Below are 17503 nucleotides of genomic sequence, written 5' to 3' on the forward strand. Positions count from 1 at the left end.
TAGTAATTTAGCAATCAGAAAAACAACCAAGAAATTTAATACCGAATACGTAAACTGATTTATGAAAAACTGCTCACTCGCTCGCACACACACACATATTGTGTTCAAAATATAGCATTACATCGATAAATCTCTTATAAATAAAATAGTATATATATATTAAGTTGTCTTTTCTTAAAAAAATACTCCATTTAAAGGAGATGAGATCTTTTGGACAATGAAGATTGGTGAAGAACATTGCCGGAAACATCATAGTAGATGAAGTTTACTTTGGAGCGAGTGATGTGAAGAGACATGAAACCTTGTCCATCGTAATACAGTTTGAGTTCTTTTGGATCCCATGGCAGAACAGTTCCTCTCCATGCCTTTGATCCTCCTCCACTTGTCAGGAATTGAGTTTCACTTTACGAATACAACAGTAAAAAAAATATTATTATTATCTTATATGATCATATCCATGTTAATTTAAGTTGGATCAAAAGAATAGGTAAGTAAAACTAGAGTTACGTACCCTTTAGTGCCAATGTGTTGCAAGCAGTGATCATGTCCGTTAATGTACAAGTCCACTTTATTCTCCTTCAATAATAGTTTAGTTATATCATTTGTAGAATAAAATAAAATTAAAATTATATGTTAGCTGGAAATTATGAATGGTTTTATATTTACCTCTAGAATTGGAAGAAGTTGACCTACGAGCTCTTGAGTAACACCGTGCTCACCTGCGGTTTTGATCCCGTGATGTCCCACGACAAATTTCCATGTGGCACGCGATTTTTTAATCGCTCTATCTAAATCCTAATGTGTCAATAAAAGAAGTTAAACTTATAGTAGAAAGTTTCAAAAGACGATGGAGATTTGTGATATGAAAGAAACTAAATGTGATTACATGTAGGAGGTTTGAGATGTATCTATCTCTGGGTAAGACATTCCTCCAATCGTAAGTGTGGTCTTTTGGCTCAGTAAAGTATTTTTCTACAAATGGATTTGTGTCCACGAAGAAAAACTCCACCATTCCTATAACCAATAAAGAAACCAAAAAAAAGAAAAACACTAAATAAAAATTGATTTGTACTGTGTAATATATTAATTTAAAAGTATATATAAAGAAGTAGATAATGTGTCACATCTTTTATAATTTAAAAAGTTTACTAAATTCGAAGTATTTTTCAAAAAGGGACCTGAGGATAAGACGAAAGATCTGCGACAAAACCATCTCCAATCTTTTTGGGTGAGAACATGACTTAGTTGGGCTTCAACATTCCCCCTGTAATCATGGTTACCCAAAACTGCAACAACATTTGAGTGTTTTAAGTCTCACGCACGCGTTAATTAGGCATATACTACACATTTTAATTACTAGTAATAAACATGTATGTGAAACTTGATTTGAAGGATGTGAAAAGTACCTGCATACCACTGTTTTTGGAGACTAGGGTGAGTGTAGATATGAGAGAAAGAGGCTTCAAAGGAAGGATCAGTCTCTCCTTTTAACCCGTCATCGTAGAAATTATCTCCTACTGATACCACAAAATCTATGTCTAATTGCTCTCCCACTATTCCCATCTGCCAGTTTTCCAATTTTTCAATTTTAAAATATCACACAAACAATTTTTATTTGTTTATTAGAACATTTTATCAGTTCATGCAAAAGTAAGTCAATTTACTTTAATTTCACATTAAAAAGTTGAAACTATATATAATGAAATTGAATCTAAATTTACTTCTTTGTCATGAGTCATGACTACATTTTTTATATATATAAAAAGACCTTCATATTTTTTTTAATCACTTTTCTGTTAGGAATATGCTTTTCTTTTTCTAATCATTAAGCGTATCAATTCGTCAATAGCCAAAAATACTTTCACGAATATGCTTTTTTCAACTAATGTCTACATATATATGTTGCGTAGAATGAATGACTTCTTAAAAGAAAGATATATGGACGCAACTTTATGCTCATATGTATTATTACATTGAATGTTTATATTTTTATTACGTGTTTCAACTTTCAACAATCAAACACTATATGGAGAAGAAAAAACATATAACCGGATTAAACTAATCACACCTTTTCACCAAAAATCATACCTAATCATTTGGGCGGTGTAATATATGTATGATATATATCACAAACACATAATATATATACAGTTCTATATATCTAACGAATCAAAACACCTATGATTCTATGGAACATTAGTGTTCATGCTTTTGTATAGTCTCCATGAACGCATAATTCCACGAGGTGAGTTTTTCGGTTATAATTCGTATTATAACGAAATCATAAATCTTAAAAGCAAAGTTTTATCAAATGCATCACATATATAAATGTAAATTCGGTGGTGACCGGATGCAAATGCAAACCACTAAAAACTGTAAATTGAAAACAAAGTAATTAAAAATTAAGCACCTGGTGTGCAACGCGAGATTGATTAAACTGTCCTTCGCGTCCCCAATCTCCAACGACCAGAATACTGAGAGAGCCATCAGATTTCGTCACCGGATGTTTCAATCTTTGGAGCTTCGACAAAGAACCATTGATGAAGAAGACACATAGAAACATCAAACTCATATTAAACCATACACCCAGCTTCATCTTCCTTCTTAATTAGTTATTTATTTGAGAAATCCACCACAATGCATACAAATATATATAGAGAGAGATGTCTTCGTAACAATTAATATAGATGGATTCGTAAGAAAAACATGGTCGATAAAATAGTCGAGGAGATTTTTTTTTTCTTGGTCAACATTTTCAAGGAAATATATAATCATTTCATTACCGTAATTAGAGTAGAGCTTTTTTTTGGTAATAATATTATATCTTTGATGGGCCATGCGTGTTACTTGCACATTTATTTAGGTCAAAGGTATTTTTTCGCCTAGTTTATTTTTTAATTACATTTCTTTTTCTTTTTAAAAATGCTTTATTATATTATATCTTTCCCTAAAAATCTCTAACATTGATATTTCTGGGATCTTAGTAAGATGATCTGTATCTGTATCTCTAACATTAACATTAATCATCTTACTCATATATCTGTATCTGTATGAATTTTGTATTAAATTAATAAAAAAAATCAAATTACATATGTTTTTTTGGGTTCAAATCACAAAGACAACTATTAAGGATTTCTTTCTATATGTGAGCAAAATAATCTATATACATACAGTAAAATCTCTATAAATTAATAATGTTGGGACCAAGACATTTTATTAATTTATAGTGATATTAATTTATTTATTAATTATTATTTTATAGTTTAAATTAATAATTAATAATTTATAGATATATTTTTAATTGTTTAAATTATTTAGATTTATGAATTGAGATAATTTTAGCAAAATAAGATTAAACTTTTAGATATTGTCAATTTTATGGTATTGAACTGAATTTTTAATATTTAGAAAACATTATTGACAATAAATTACAAAGTCACTTATATACATGACATAAATTCAAATTTATGAATTATAAAATCAGTTATAGTACTTTAATATTTTATCTAACTATCAAAATATAAATGATGCATATCTAGAAATTGAAAACTTTAAATTTTATAACTATTTTTATGATCTACTATAGAATAATTATATCATTATAATTTGAAAATACAACATAACAATTGTTTTATAGATTGAAGCTTTAAGAAAAACATACATTATTATATCATCATACATGTATATATATATATTTACATGGTTATTAATTTATGATATTATTGAGATTATATTTTACATGAGGATATCAAAAAAATTATTAACTTATAATTTTATCAAATTTTGTTATTTTTTATACTGATCCGACTTTAGATTAACAAAATTTATTAATTTATAGTGTTTATTAATTTATTGAATATTAATTTATGGATGTTTTAGTGTATAGTGGAAATATGATGGGAATGAATTATACGACGTAACGTGGACACAAGAACTATATAGGTAGCTTCTAGAATTAGGTAACTTTCTTTTATGGAAAGTAAACAATATTAAAACTAAATTATGGGACTAAATTTACGTCTCCATGTATGAAAATACTCTTTCTCACACAACAATAAAAGTCAAAAGGCCACGTGAAAATATACACATAATAAACAATGAACGATTAATAATAATGTTGTCTTAACTCTTTAATCAAACCACCGATTAGATATCGGAATAAACACCCTTTTTGTAAGTGCTCCATCGATGCAAAACGCGACCAAAACCATCGTAAAAAACGACGCGTAGTTTAGCTTCGGATATGTAAACCGACATGAAGCCTTGTCCATCGTAGTAAAATCTCATCTCTTGAGAGTCCCACTCATGATTCACATCTCCTTTCCAAGCCTTGGATCCGCCTCCACTTGTCATAAACTGTATTCCACTATACACAACATAACAACGCATTTTCCTTACGTTACATATCCATACGTATTTATCCTTATTAATGAATCGTAACGCAATTATTTAATTAATAACCTGTTGATGCTGCTTATGTGCTCCAAGCAATGATCATGTCCGTTTATATAGAGATCCACTTCATTAGCCTGATTTTTTCACGAAAACTAATTACTTGTTTTTCATTTTTAGTATTGAACATATATCCTTTAGTAGTTTATGTAAATTACCTCGAGGATAGGTAAAAGTTGTTTCTCAAGCTCTATGGTTACTCCATGGTGACCTGCACTTTTTATCGTGTGATGGCTACGACTATTTTCCATTTTGCCATTGATTCTTGCAATGCCACATCGACATCCTATATATTATTAGTAATTATCGTTTTATGTACCGACTAATTAGGTCAATGTTAATCACATGTTTTCGATAAATATAACTAGCGTACGGTAGAGTAAGAAACAAAAATAGTTACCGTTAAGAGATTGGTAAGGTACTTATTTCTTGGTAATACGCCTCTCCAATCATAGACATGGTCCTTTGGTTCATCAAAATATTTATCTACGAACGGTGTCGTGTCCACGAAGAAAATATCCACAAGCTCTACAAAAAAAAGGTTAGGTGTTAACATAGTCCTCTTAATGAAGAAGATATTAATTTTTTTTTCCCTTGGTAGTTTACTTACCGGCGTTAACAACGTATGATCTTAAACAAATCCATCGGCAGTCCAAATCCCTGAGTATGGGGCTGAGTTGCGCAGAGACGCTACCTCTATAATCATGGTTTCCTAATACTGCGCGAGGGAAATAAAATTTACAAATAAGTCAATATTATAATTTATAAAATAATAAGTAAATATAAATATATTTTTTTGTAGTGAAATAATTTTTTTTCTTCGTAAAATGAAAAGAGAAGAGATGGTTTTATTGTTAGAGTAATAAACAACATAATTACTATAACTGGATATCCCACTATAATTTGTTTTCTTTGTAAAAATGAAAAGAGTAGAGATGGTTTTATTGTTAGAGTATAAACAACATAATTACTAGAACAGGGTATCCCACTATAATTTACGTACCACTATACCATGGTTTTTGTAAGCTAGATGCTGTGTAAATATTGGTAAACGAATCTTGAAATTGAGAATCATATGGACTGATTATTCCGTCATCATAGAAGTTATCTCCAGTCGATATAAGGAAATCGATATTTATATCCTTCCCTATTTTCCCCATCAGAATGCAAACAAATTTATAGTCGATAATTAGTAAAGTAAATCACGCAAAAAAAACAAAAAAAAACTAATCAGTCTTATTAGAAAATTATATAGGATTAAGAAAATAGCATTAGAAACAACAACAAATGATAACGATATAAAATTTCATGAATATATATATATATATATATGTATTGTCGTTTTTGGAAAATTTTAGCTGCGATAAACTTGTCCATTTTTTTTTTAGTTAAACTTGTCCATTGCACGACAAACTAAAATATAATAATACAAAAAAATTGTGAAAAAAACAAAAAAGTCTCCAATCAGTGTCTTACTTTAATCAGAAGCATTTACTTGTAGGATAGTAGAAGCAACCAAACTTAAAAACGATAACGTGGAACTGTAAGACTAACGCACAGCCTTAAGATTATTAGTTCCACGTAAGTTACGTATGAAGTATGAACTAAAGATTATGTAAGCAACTTCCCCACTCGGATAAAACAAAATAAAATCTACCTCAAAAATGGACAAAAATATACAAATATATTTTTATAAAGTGATATAAGAAAATGAATATTTTTAAAAATCCTCCAAATATTATTACCTCTAGCTCCCACTCGTTATATTTTAATTATTATTCAGAATTATATCTGTTAATACGACTCCAACCAACACTTAAATTATTCAAGCAACACATACTTACTACAATAGCTAATATTTAGTAATTTACTCAAACGATGCATTCGACGTCAAGAAAACATAATATTACACGCTTCTCGGTTCTTCTAATAATATAATGAAGTACTATATGATTTATCTAATCATTTCCGTCATCTCGCTTAATTTCTCTCTAGCTCATAATTAGTTCATGATTACGCCATAAAAACTTGAGTTTAGCTTAATTCACAGACAAGGAATAAGTATTGATTTATTCATAAAACAAGGTCATATCTACACACACACACACAGTTATATGTACCTGAAGAGCTACTTGAGACTGGTTATAAGAACCTCTTCTTCCCCAATCGCCGACGACGAGAAAACTGAGTGTACCATCGGGTTTCGGTGGTTGAACCAACCGTGGTAGCTCCGCTGTTGAATTGCAGGCGGAGAATATAATAATTAAACCGAGAACAGAAAATATGAGTTCGATGGGCATAGCTCTCAAGCTATCCATCGAGAGACTTTGGGGGACAAAATATTGTAAAGGGTGATGGTGGATTTGTTGTGGCTTTGGTATTTATAGCTAGTCCAAACGTGGCCACGTTTTAGAAAATAAAGGCAGAAAAGTAATGTATTAATGTAATAATTGTGAAGTTATGTTCTCTTGACGATTTTACGTTTTAAGAACATATTATCATAATTGACCACTCAAACTAATAAAAATGGACTTTAGTAACAATTTGCACGTCAATTTAAGGGGGAGGTGGATGAGTTTTGAAATTAGGCGTGAATGTTCCATATTTATGTGACGTGGCATATGTATATATTGTTCCACAAATTGTATATGTATTTGACATTGCATACAATTTTGTTCCCATATATATCAACAAGGAAAGAAGTTGACCGGATCAGAGGGTTCCTAAATATTTGGAAATTGCATGGATTTTGATAATTCCATAAGATAGAGATATCAATTTATCAATGATGTATAATATTCCTCTACCATACAAGAGTCATATAAGCCGAAACCGAACGGGCACCCATACCATTTCGGAAGTCATATAAGATTTTCAATTATTGATCTTTGTGTTCATGTGTTTTTCTTATCTTGACAAAATCCAAGAGACGTACGTCGACAACAAATATATCCAAATGGCATGTGAGAGTCGACGAAAACTTCCAAAATGTTGTCCATTATTTTTAGATCGCATACATGAAAATACATTCATATACAGAGATACATATGCTAAAATAAATAGCATCCACGTATAGATGATGTCGGATCTATCCGAAATCTCAAATGAGATTCTAGGCTTCGGAATGATGATCACGAGCGAGTATGAATATATAAAATATATATGTTGGTTCTCAAGGTGTGTTATATATTTTTAGTTTTATACCTAGAGTTTTAGGAAGCATTTATACTTGAGAAAGATTGACCGAGTTTGTAATGTTGGGATTACAGCTAATATAAATACTTTTAAGTTGAAAATGGGTGTTTTATACTAAGTTGTACTGTAAAAAATGAGACAACCTAAAGTAAAATGGCAGGTTTACTACTTTCATTTTTGTTCATAAGTAGCTTTGGTGCTTATTAAATCGGAATCCTAAGACTTTCAATTTTTACGGAGTCGTGTTCTAAAAAATTGATTGAAACTCAACCAAAATATATGACATCACGTTCAAAACTTTTAAGACAATTATGCTTTTGGGGTTAATTTTATTTTGAAGAATCATTCAGTTTATCAATTAATCGGGATACAAAAAACACACACAACAAAAAGAAACATACTATTATGAAGAAGGATCTGTTGTGTAATTACTATATAACAATGAAGCAACACGCTTCGGCAAGACAGGAGATACACGGCCATCAACACTCTGATTTCCAGAACCTCCATGTTGTGTAGAAGGAAGCTTGGAACGTGGTCTATTACCCCACCACCACGGATAACCGATCTTGCGGAAATAATGATCAGCGAGATGCCCTTTCCGACCACAACTCGTACACAAGCTCTAGATCAACTACCTTCGGATGTGTGGCATTGCCATTTGGGTCATCATTCATCTACGGTCATGGAGATGCTGAATTTATCAACGCTTAGTCGTACTAGTGTTTTTGATTCCAAGAAATGTGACGTTTGTATTCGTTCCAAACAAACACGAGATTCGTTTCCTTTGAGTATTAATAAAACTTCTGCGGTTTTTGAGCTAGTTCACTGTGATTTATGGGGTCCTTATCGGACACCGGCAATTTGTGGTTCAAGATTTTTTCTCACGATTGTAGATGATTACTCACGTGCTGTGTGGCTTAATTTACTACCAAATAAATCACAAACTGCAACTACACTTCGTGATTTCATCTCCATGGTTGAATGACAATTTGAAAAACAAGTAAAGACCATTCGCAGTGACAACGGGGCTGAATTCTTAAGCCTTAGTGGTTTTTTCCGTGAACGTGGTATCGTTCATGAGACGTCTTGTGTGGGTACTCCACAACAGAATGGACGGGTCGAGCGTAAACATAGACACATACTCAATGTTGCTAGAGCTTTGCATTTTCAAGCTCACCTTCCGGTTGAATTGAAGTAGCGTAATATTTGGATAACTCCAAATATTTTATAAGTCTTTTTATTATAATTTAGATAATTTCCTTTTAATTGTTTTAGGGTTTTTGTAGAGTGTTTAGATTTATTATAAATAGTTGTCTTAGGTTTTGTATAATGGAGAATAATTGATTATTGAATAAACGTTGTTTTAAGAGAGCTTTGTCTAAAGCCTAGAGAGGAGGACTCTCAACCCTAAGAGCTTGTGTTCAAGCCCTGCAAGGAGGACTTGCAAAACCTCGTCGATATCGTTTCCGATCTCGGCCCTATCTTTATTGCTTCTTCGTCAAGTTACGACGTTCTAAGCAAGATCCGTTCGTGAATCCGAGTTCTCCTAGAGATCTAGCGTTCTCGTCCGTTATTAAGCTTCCGCTCTCCATCATGAATTTTGGGGGTTTTGTGTTCTTACAGCTGGTTATTTGATTAATAGAACGCCCACTGCTGTTCTCCATCATAAAACTCCGTTTGAGATGCTCTACACACGACAACCACCTATGAATCATTTAAGGGTTTTTGGGTGTTTGTGTTACGTTCATAACCAACGACATGGTGGTGACAAATTTGCCACTCGGAGCAATCGCTCTGTTATTATTGGTTACCCGTTCGGAAAGAAGGGTTGGAAGGTCTATGACCTGGATAGTGGGGTTATATCAACATCTCGTGATGTTGTTTTTCTGGAAATGGATTTTCCATTTGCGATTGTTTCATCGGAGCCTCCATTGTCGTCGACCCCATTATCTCCTCTACAGTACGTATAGAACGATGAGGATGCTCTGTTTGATCCTTCGCTACCTCCACAGCTCGACCCTGTGGTTCGCGGTAGCGCTGTATGGGCTGAGTTGAGTGCTCCTGCCACATCTCCGGACCTGTTACCTTCTCCTATACACTCTACTCGTGTGAGTCCAGTGTCGTCATTACCGAAGATTTTGGATACGAGACCCCCATCCCATATCGTTTCTAATTCTGTTCCTCTCGATGGTGATGAGTTGTGCGAGAATGCTTCCTCCACAACCGACGACAACACATAACCTATGGGACGAGGCTGTCGCAAAAAATTTAAGTCTACTCGTCATCACGGTTTTGTGACCAATACGACTCATGAGGGATGTGATGGTGATTTTGTTGATTCTTGTTGGTATCCTATTGATTCATATGTTGATTGCTCACAATTTTCAGATAGTCATCGTGCGTTTCTTGCGGCTATAACGTCTGGTGTGATACCTAAAACCTTTGCTGAGGCAATGGAGGATGAGAATTGGCGAGAGGCTGTTCGTAGCGAGATTACATCTCTTGAGGACCAAAGTACATGGACCACAGAGACGTTGCCTCCGGGTAAGAAAACTTTAGGCTGCAAATGGGTATTCACTTTGAAATACAATTCTGATGGTTCTCTTGAGTGTTACAAGGCTCGTTTGGTTGTTCTTGGTAACAATCAGACTGAGGGTCTTGATTATACAGAAATTTTTGTGCCAGTTTGTAAGATGACTACCGTGCGGTCTTTCTTGGAAGTGGCTGTTGCTCGGGATTGGGAAGTCCACCAAATGGATGTCCATAACGCTTTCTTAGATGGTGATTTAGAGGAAGAAGTTTTCATTCGTTTCCCTCCCGGTTTTCGAACAGATGATAAATCACAGGTGTGTCGTCTTCATAAGTCTCTCTACGGACTCAAGCAAGCACCGCGGTGTTGGTTTTCCAAGCTTTCGACGGCTCTTAAAGAATATGGTTTCCAACAAAGTTTAAAAGACTATTCGTTATTCACTTACGCGGATGAGGAGCGATGGCTACATGTTCTTGTCTACGTCGATGATCTTATTGTGACTGGGAATTCTTGTCAAGTTATTTCCGAGTTCAAGGCGTATTTGAGCTCCTGTTTTCATATGAAAGATCTTGGTATCTCTAAGTATTTCTTGGGTATTGAAGTCGCTCGTAATTCTACTGGCATGTATCTATCTCAATGGAAATATGCTCTTGACATCATTTCGGATATGGGCTTACTTGGGGCACAACCTGTCTCTCATCCGATTGAACAAAATCATACGTTGGCGCGAGCTACGGGTGAGCTGTTACCAGACCCATTTCGTTACAGACGTTTGGTTGGTCGCCTAATCTACCTTGGTGTTACTCGCCCTGAACTCTCCTACGCTATTCATGTTCTATCTCAGTTTATGCATGCTCCGCAGATGGCATATTGGGAAGCTGCTCGTCGGGTGGTTTGTTATCTCAAGGGCAATCCCGGTCAAGGTATTCTTCTCCGGGCTGATTCTGAACTTCGGATTACCGCTTGGTGGGATTCTGACTATAATGGTTGTCCTTTGACCCATCGTTCACTTACCGCTTGGTTCATTCAACTCGGTGGTTCTCCGGTTTCTTGGAAAACACGGAAGCAGGAGGTGGTTTCACGCTCTTCCGCAGAAGCAGAGTATAGAGCCATGGCCGAGACAGTTTGCAAAATTCTATGGTTACGTGAGGTACTCGCTTCTATGGGTGTTGATTGCTCCACTCCTGTTCCGTTATTTTGTGATAATGAGTATGCTATTCATCTTAGTAAGAACAGATGTTTCATGAACGGACCAAACATGTTGAATCCGATTGTCATTTCATTAGGGATGAGATTGTGCGTGGTGTTATGCTCCTCATCACGTTTCTACAAAGGTTCAACTGGCTGATATTCTTACCAAAGCACTTGGTCGGAAGGAGTTCGATTCTTTTAAGCTCAAGCTGGGTATTTGGAACCTTCATACTCCACCTTGAGGAGGGGTATTATGAAGAGGGATATGTTGTGTAATTACTATATAATTGTTGTATAGTTTAGCTATTTCCTATTCTGTATCTAGGTTAATGTTGTAAGCACATATATAAGGGGAAGCCTTCTTCACGTTATCGATAAGAAACCTTTTACACTAAACAAGGTTTTGACACATACCTCTAGCATGGTGACTCAAAGATGTCCCGAACCCTAATAATGCTCATATCATATATATTTGCAATCAGAAAAAATTAGTGTGGAAACAAGAAATAGTGGTATGTTATAGTTCATCATCATCACCATAGTTGCTTCTTCTTTCCTTATAATTGAGCCCATAATACAAGAATATTCATACATCATTATACAGAAAGCTCACAAGTTGCCAGATCTTTGGCGGTAATGTTGTTTCTAATGAAAATCGCATTAGAGAAGCCGTGCTCATAAAATCTCCAAGAACAGTCATGTATTGGTTAGAAGACTTGGTTTGTGAGCTGTGACTATAAATTCTTTTCGGTTGATGAAATATTACAAATCGAGCTTTCATGTTTTGTTTGAAAAATATGTGTTAGGGATCGATATTGGCTCAAAACTATTTGATATGCATGGTTGAATGAGCAAACACCTTAGAATATGAATCATTCAGTCCAATCATGATTCTCCACTTCATACTTTCTTGCTGAAATTGAAAGTTCACTAAAAACACTTAACTTTCCCCTTGTGATTCATTTGAACTTGGTACTGCTCTTTTTTTCTTCAATTTAAAATATATATCATTTTGTATTGATTTTGGTGTTTGCTTAAAACACATTTTCAATTGTTCAAAAGGATGTTTGATTAATATTAATTTCACTTGCAATTCGATGAGGATATTAGTTATCAATTTTACAAAACAAAAGCCTATTTATTTATAAAGGTGTGGTTGCATATCAAGAACCAAAAGACTTCTGCATATTTGAATGACTATAGTCCAGTTAATGAAAGTAAAATCCAATCCATGGTGTATAGCATCAGAGCTATAAGGTCCGTTGAAAAGAATTTTTTTTTAAATCCTGTTCGAACTGTTAATCAGGAAAACTCCGTGGAGATTATCATTCATACATACGAAGTATATATACAGTACATAATGTAGATAGGATCGTATCTATGCTAACTATATATCGAGATTGACATATATCCAAGATTCTGAAGGATCTTAACTAACACGAACAAATCTTCACAACTCTCGTAGTCGAGTGAATTTGTATTTGCTGGTGAAAGTAAGTATATAATCTGAGTTTTTTTTTTTTAATATTATCTATGAGGAAAAAATTACAAGGGTCAATTCGGTTCTTAAGTTAAATATTATTTTTTAATGTTTATCCAAAAGAAATGTTACATATTGTTTACTATTATCCGGCTATAATTAGACAAACAGTGTTCCATCTTATTGTTCCTAACCGTTTTAAACCATTGTTGATATTGCATTGAAGGAAAAAAATGCACAGATGTGTAATTAGACTCTTCTTTTTTTCTTAACCAAAACAAACAAAAAAACTCACTTTTTCAAATGGGCACCCAAAACAAAACAAATTGAAGTTAATTCAAATTAGAACCAGTCGAAAAAAGATGAAGCCCAATAACATCCCAATTGTCTAAAAGCTTGTTTGAAACGGATTTGATATGAAAAGACCATATATCACTTATGAATTACCGAAGTACCAATAGCAGATTTGATATGAAAAGACCATATCACTTATGAATTACCGAAGTACCAATAGCAGCTCAATACCAAGTTCCGAGTGTCAACCTTCATTGACTTGAACTAAAATTGATTTCCACTCGATTTTGCTCATATCCACCTCAATTTAAACTGAAGTGAAAAAGTAAATTGCAACCAAAATAAAGTAAATATTATTACGGCAGGACAAGACAAGACTACTGGTGGTGAACAAAGAATGGAACATCTTATTGGGTTGCCTTCCGACTATGCATACAAAAACATGTATAGTAAAATAATATAGTGCTTAGACAAAGTATAGTCATTTTTAGCTTAAATGTAGAAGAAAAAAGTAACCCTATCTAAAAAAGAATTTATGGTCCCAATGGTCCCTAAATATGAAAGAATTTAATATATCATTGTTAGCTTAACCACTAATAGCATTTTGTGTAAGTTTGTCGATCTCTTAGTAGTCGTACGAATGAAGAGAAGCAAAATGTGAGGAAATATATATCACTATCTTAGATATTTTTGATTGGACAAAAGATGAAGAAGATATGTGGAATAATTATTTCTAAAGTATTTGCACTTTCATTACTATAAATATCCTCTTGGCTGGTAGGAAGAAATTAAAAAATTTACGAAAACATATGAATTATAATCGCAATGCACTTTCACCGACCAGCCAATGAGATTCAATTCTTGATCTATATTTTTTATCTAAATGGATGAAAATTTTCACTAAACTAAACTATAGTACTTATATACAAGTACGTTTAGCTATTGCCTATTGTCTCCTTCTATATGAAGTAATTAAAATATATCTATTGACTTGTATGTATCGTTCCCCATAGGTAACAATGTGAATTGACAAAACAGATAAATAAAAACATATCAAGCAAAGTAATAAATCATTAAAGGAAAACAAACAAATAACATTTTAAGATATTTCTATCGTTTATCTTTTAGACTAATAATTCCAACATTCATATATAATAGGAATTTCCCGTATTACGTACTGAGATATTAATTCTCATATCATCCAATAAGTGTGTATATATTACACTCGGTCAATGTATATATAATATATTAGAAGAAGAAAAAAAGACAAAAATAGGAATCTTTGGCCTTTAGAACTTTATAAGCCCAACAATTCTTAAGATTATCTCCATCAAAGCATCTTAGTAAAATATCTTAATACAGATTTTATTCTTAATTTTGAAAAAAGTGAAATTAAGAACTTTTTAAGAAACTTTAATATTTTATAGGTCCATTGAAAGTTGTTAAATTTGAGATTCTTAAATATATTTTTCTTTGTAATTGTTATTATGGTATTTTGTTATAATTTATAAGACTTGTATACTTTTAAAAACTGAAAAATATTGCACTCAATAAAAGTTTAAACAAACATGGCATAAAACCAGTTTAAACAAACATGACAAAAATTGGAGATAGGATCTGTATACAAAATCTGTCAAAATCCCCTCTTTAATACTATCGAAAACATGAAACTTAATTATCTTGACATTTCATATTCCGAACTTTGGTATATACTACATCTTGTGTGAAAAGAACTACTCGCATCTTCGAGTCGCGACTTAGTACTACGTATACTCGCATTCACAGCAACAATCTCATATAAATGTGTATATATATATATATATACACGTTTTCTTAGTATCTCCCTAAGAGACGAACATAACAAAATTATAACACTCTTGTGATCTATTTTAAGTTTTTTTTTTTGAATTTGTTGGTAAGAAAATATTGTTGGGGTAAATAAACTTAACTTCGTGATGATCCAATACTAGGAGAGCAAATGAACAAATATAAGACAAAAACAATCAACACATTTTAACAACTGGTGTATAGTGTTTTTTTTCTGTAAGACATTCTGCATGCATCTCTATAGTATTTTGTCACAATGAGTATTAAAACCTACACGGGAAATATTTGGTTGAAGATTTGAAATATATGATCCCTCATATCAAACATTAACTGCACCTTTTTAGCTTGTTTAGAAGCAAGTGTTGTCGAGAGACAATTTTGCCAACTTGTTGTTCAGTATGGTGCATGTCTTATGTCTTAGTCATATACCAAACAAAAAATGTCTATGTCTAAACTATTTGTATTGCTATAGCCTATAGTCATTTTTTTGACGTACAATATTGTATCTGCCACGTGTTGCATTTTGGTTCATTCTTACTTTGTCTACAAAATATGTAATGGATACGAATCCACCAAAAATTGGTCACACCTCTTCAAACACTTTTCTTTCATTATTTTTCTTCTTTTTTAGAAAGTATGTAAATATAAAATTTTACTTTTTAAAATCAAAATAAGTCATCAGAAGAAAACCGCTACTTTGTGAATCATGTAGTTTATATGAAATGAAACTAGTTTTGAACAATAAAAAGAAAATTCATTTCGTGAATACTGAGATTACTTACATCGATCAATATAGATCATTACACTATTATATCGGTCAGTGTTTAATTAGACAATCCAATACCAATTATAATCTTGTGTTTATGCGTACACACACGTACATTGAAGCTTTGTGGAGTCACCATTAAAAATGGTTGGATCCAATTGGACATAAATGGTTTTTTGTTGGCTGCATTACAAAGTGCAAGTTCCATACCCCAAAACTTTGTTTTTCATACAACTTGCTCCGTAGTCCATTATAAGCTACAGTGATACATGTATTTTTTAAATAGTGTAACAATATCTTCTTGGCCAAATTTAAAATATTTTAAAACTCACAGCCGTTAACCAAATATTGCCGTGACAGATGAAGAGCAAATAAACGTTCACATAACAAAATAACATGTGAAAAGAAAAAATCACACTGCCATTTTTAATATTTAATTTAATTTCCATATCTCCTACTACCATTTTGACAAATTATATTTATTATGCAAGTTACTAACCCTTCTGGTTAGTAGTTAGTACATATACGGGTTGCATAACTTATTGTTGTTCTTTCGTCTTAGTTAGGTTAGATACTATTGCCGTGTCATGTGCTTCTGTATAGTAAGATTATAATCCACAATGTATCATCAGAGGGACCTATTGAAAGAAATATATATATATATATATATGTTTATATATACTGATATAAAGACTTTACAAGTTACAAAAGAGCACCAAATAAATACGACGGATATTCCCCATACAATATCACCACTAGCAGCAAATTATTGGTGGAGTAATTTAGCTGCTCACAATTATAAGTCTGAAATTAATTCAAACTAATTAGTAGTATCGAAATTAATATATCGTTAAACAAACAATAGTAAGCCATTGTCATTCCTAGTACGGTTGTGCTACGGCTTCATTTCAAGGGACTGGATAGTCCGCATTAAACATGTTTATAGAGAGGCTAATTGTCTTGTCGATGGGTTAGTTAATCACAATTTTTCTTTACCTTTGGGATTTAAGAGTTTAGATACTTGTCATACTGTTGTGTACTCCATCCTTTTGGAGGACTTAACGGGGTCTGCGTACCCACATAATGTTCGTGTTTAATTTTGTGTTTTTTTTTAATTGTACCCAAAAAAACAAACAATGGTAAGCCTTTGATTAAAAAATATGTAGCGATTCACATTGATTAGACCGACCAAAAAGTAACAATATCTTAATTTCTCTGCTAAAAGAAAATTTATGACATATAACGATAAGATTCAAAGACCAAAATAGTAGAACTCTATAATTAGAGGAACATAATGTTTTCTTTTATATTAGAGGAACATATTCATATTATACATCGCCAGCTAATTTTGTCATTTCTCATTATTACAATTTGCAATTGCTTTCACATCATCACTTAATTTTTTATATCCGATGATAAAAATAGTAACAAGTTGGACCCTCTTCTTTATTAAAAATAAGTAAAAAGGTAATCGTTTTCAGTGTTTGATTTAAAAGTAATACAGTTAAGGACAAAGATTGATTGGTTTCAAATTAATTTGTGTGGGATTTTAAGGACGTATACAATGTGATCAAGGTGGTTTGATGTCTAACTAGTCCAACAACCAGTAATAATAATGGACCAATCATCAACCTTCATTTCTTTTGGATTTTAAAAATAAGCTTAATAATATCGTCGGACTAATTATTAAAAGGGAATGATAATTAAAACTATATAGTATATAATCATCGCCCACGTCACATTTTCACCTCTTTCTCTCCGGCTT

At 32.7% G+C, this 17503-nt stretch overlaps 1 protein-coding gene and 1 pseudogene across 2 annotated transcripts; both read right to left on the reverse strand.

The window, feature by feature from the left end:
* Nucleotides 1–34: 34 nt before the first annotated feature.
* On the reverse strand, nt 35–2790 carry LOC104789949 (purple acid phosphatase 7). Its single transcript, XM_010515618.3, has 7 exons — nt 2411–2790; nt 1407–1563; nt 1179–1286; nt 887–1014; nt 667–795; nt 512–576; nt 35–402 (listed from the first exon to the last, which is right to left on the reverse strand). The coding sequence occupies exons 1-7, from the start codon at nt 2594–2596 to the stop codon at nt 192–194; spliced, it is 984 nt and encodes a 327-aa protein (XP_010513920.1). The 5' UTR covers nt 2597–2790; the 3' UTR covers nt 35–191.
* Nucleotides 2791–3964: 1174 nt separating this feature from the next.
* On the reverse strand, nt 3965–5668 carry LOC104789950 (purple acid phosphatase 8-like; annotated as a pseudogene). The gene is made up of 6 exons (XR_015560484.1): nt 5456–5668; nt 5063–5170; nt 4853–4980; nt 4611–4738; nt 4462–4529; nt 3965–4366 (listed from the first exon to the last, which is right to left on the reverse strand). The product of XR_015560484.1 is annotated as a purple acid phosphatase 8-like (transcript).
* Nucleotides 5669–17503: the final 11835 nt, after the last annotated feature.

The sequence above is a fragment of the Camelina sativa genome, chromosome 6 (assembly GCF_030686135.1).
Source record: "Camelina sativa cultivar CO46 ecotype springtype chromosome 6, ASM3068613v1".
NCBI classification, from domain to species: domain Eukaryota; kingdom Viridiplantae; phylum Streptophyta; class Magnoliopsida; order Brassicales; family Brassicaceae; genus Camelina; species Camelina sativa.

What these genes read in the sequence shown, in the direction of transcription:
- LOC104789949 (XM_010515618.3), bottom strand. Translation starts at nt 2,596, where the DNA reads ATGAAGCTGGGTGTATGGTTTAATATGAGTTTGATGTTTCTATGTGTC. An exon ending in ATCTTTCGTCTTATCCTCAG is followed by an intron (nt 1,015 to 1,178) that starts GTCCCTTTTTGA and finishes TATTGGTTATAG; the next exon opens with GAATGGTGGAGTTTTTCTTC. An exon ending in AACTTCTTCCAATTCTAGAG is followed by an intron (nt 577 to 666) that starts GTAAATATAAAA and finishes CTATTATTGAAG; the next exon opens with GAGAATAAAGTGGACTTGTA.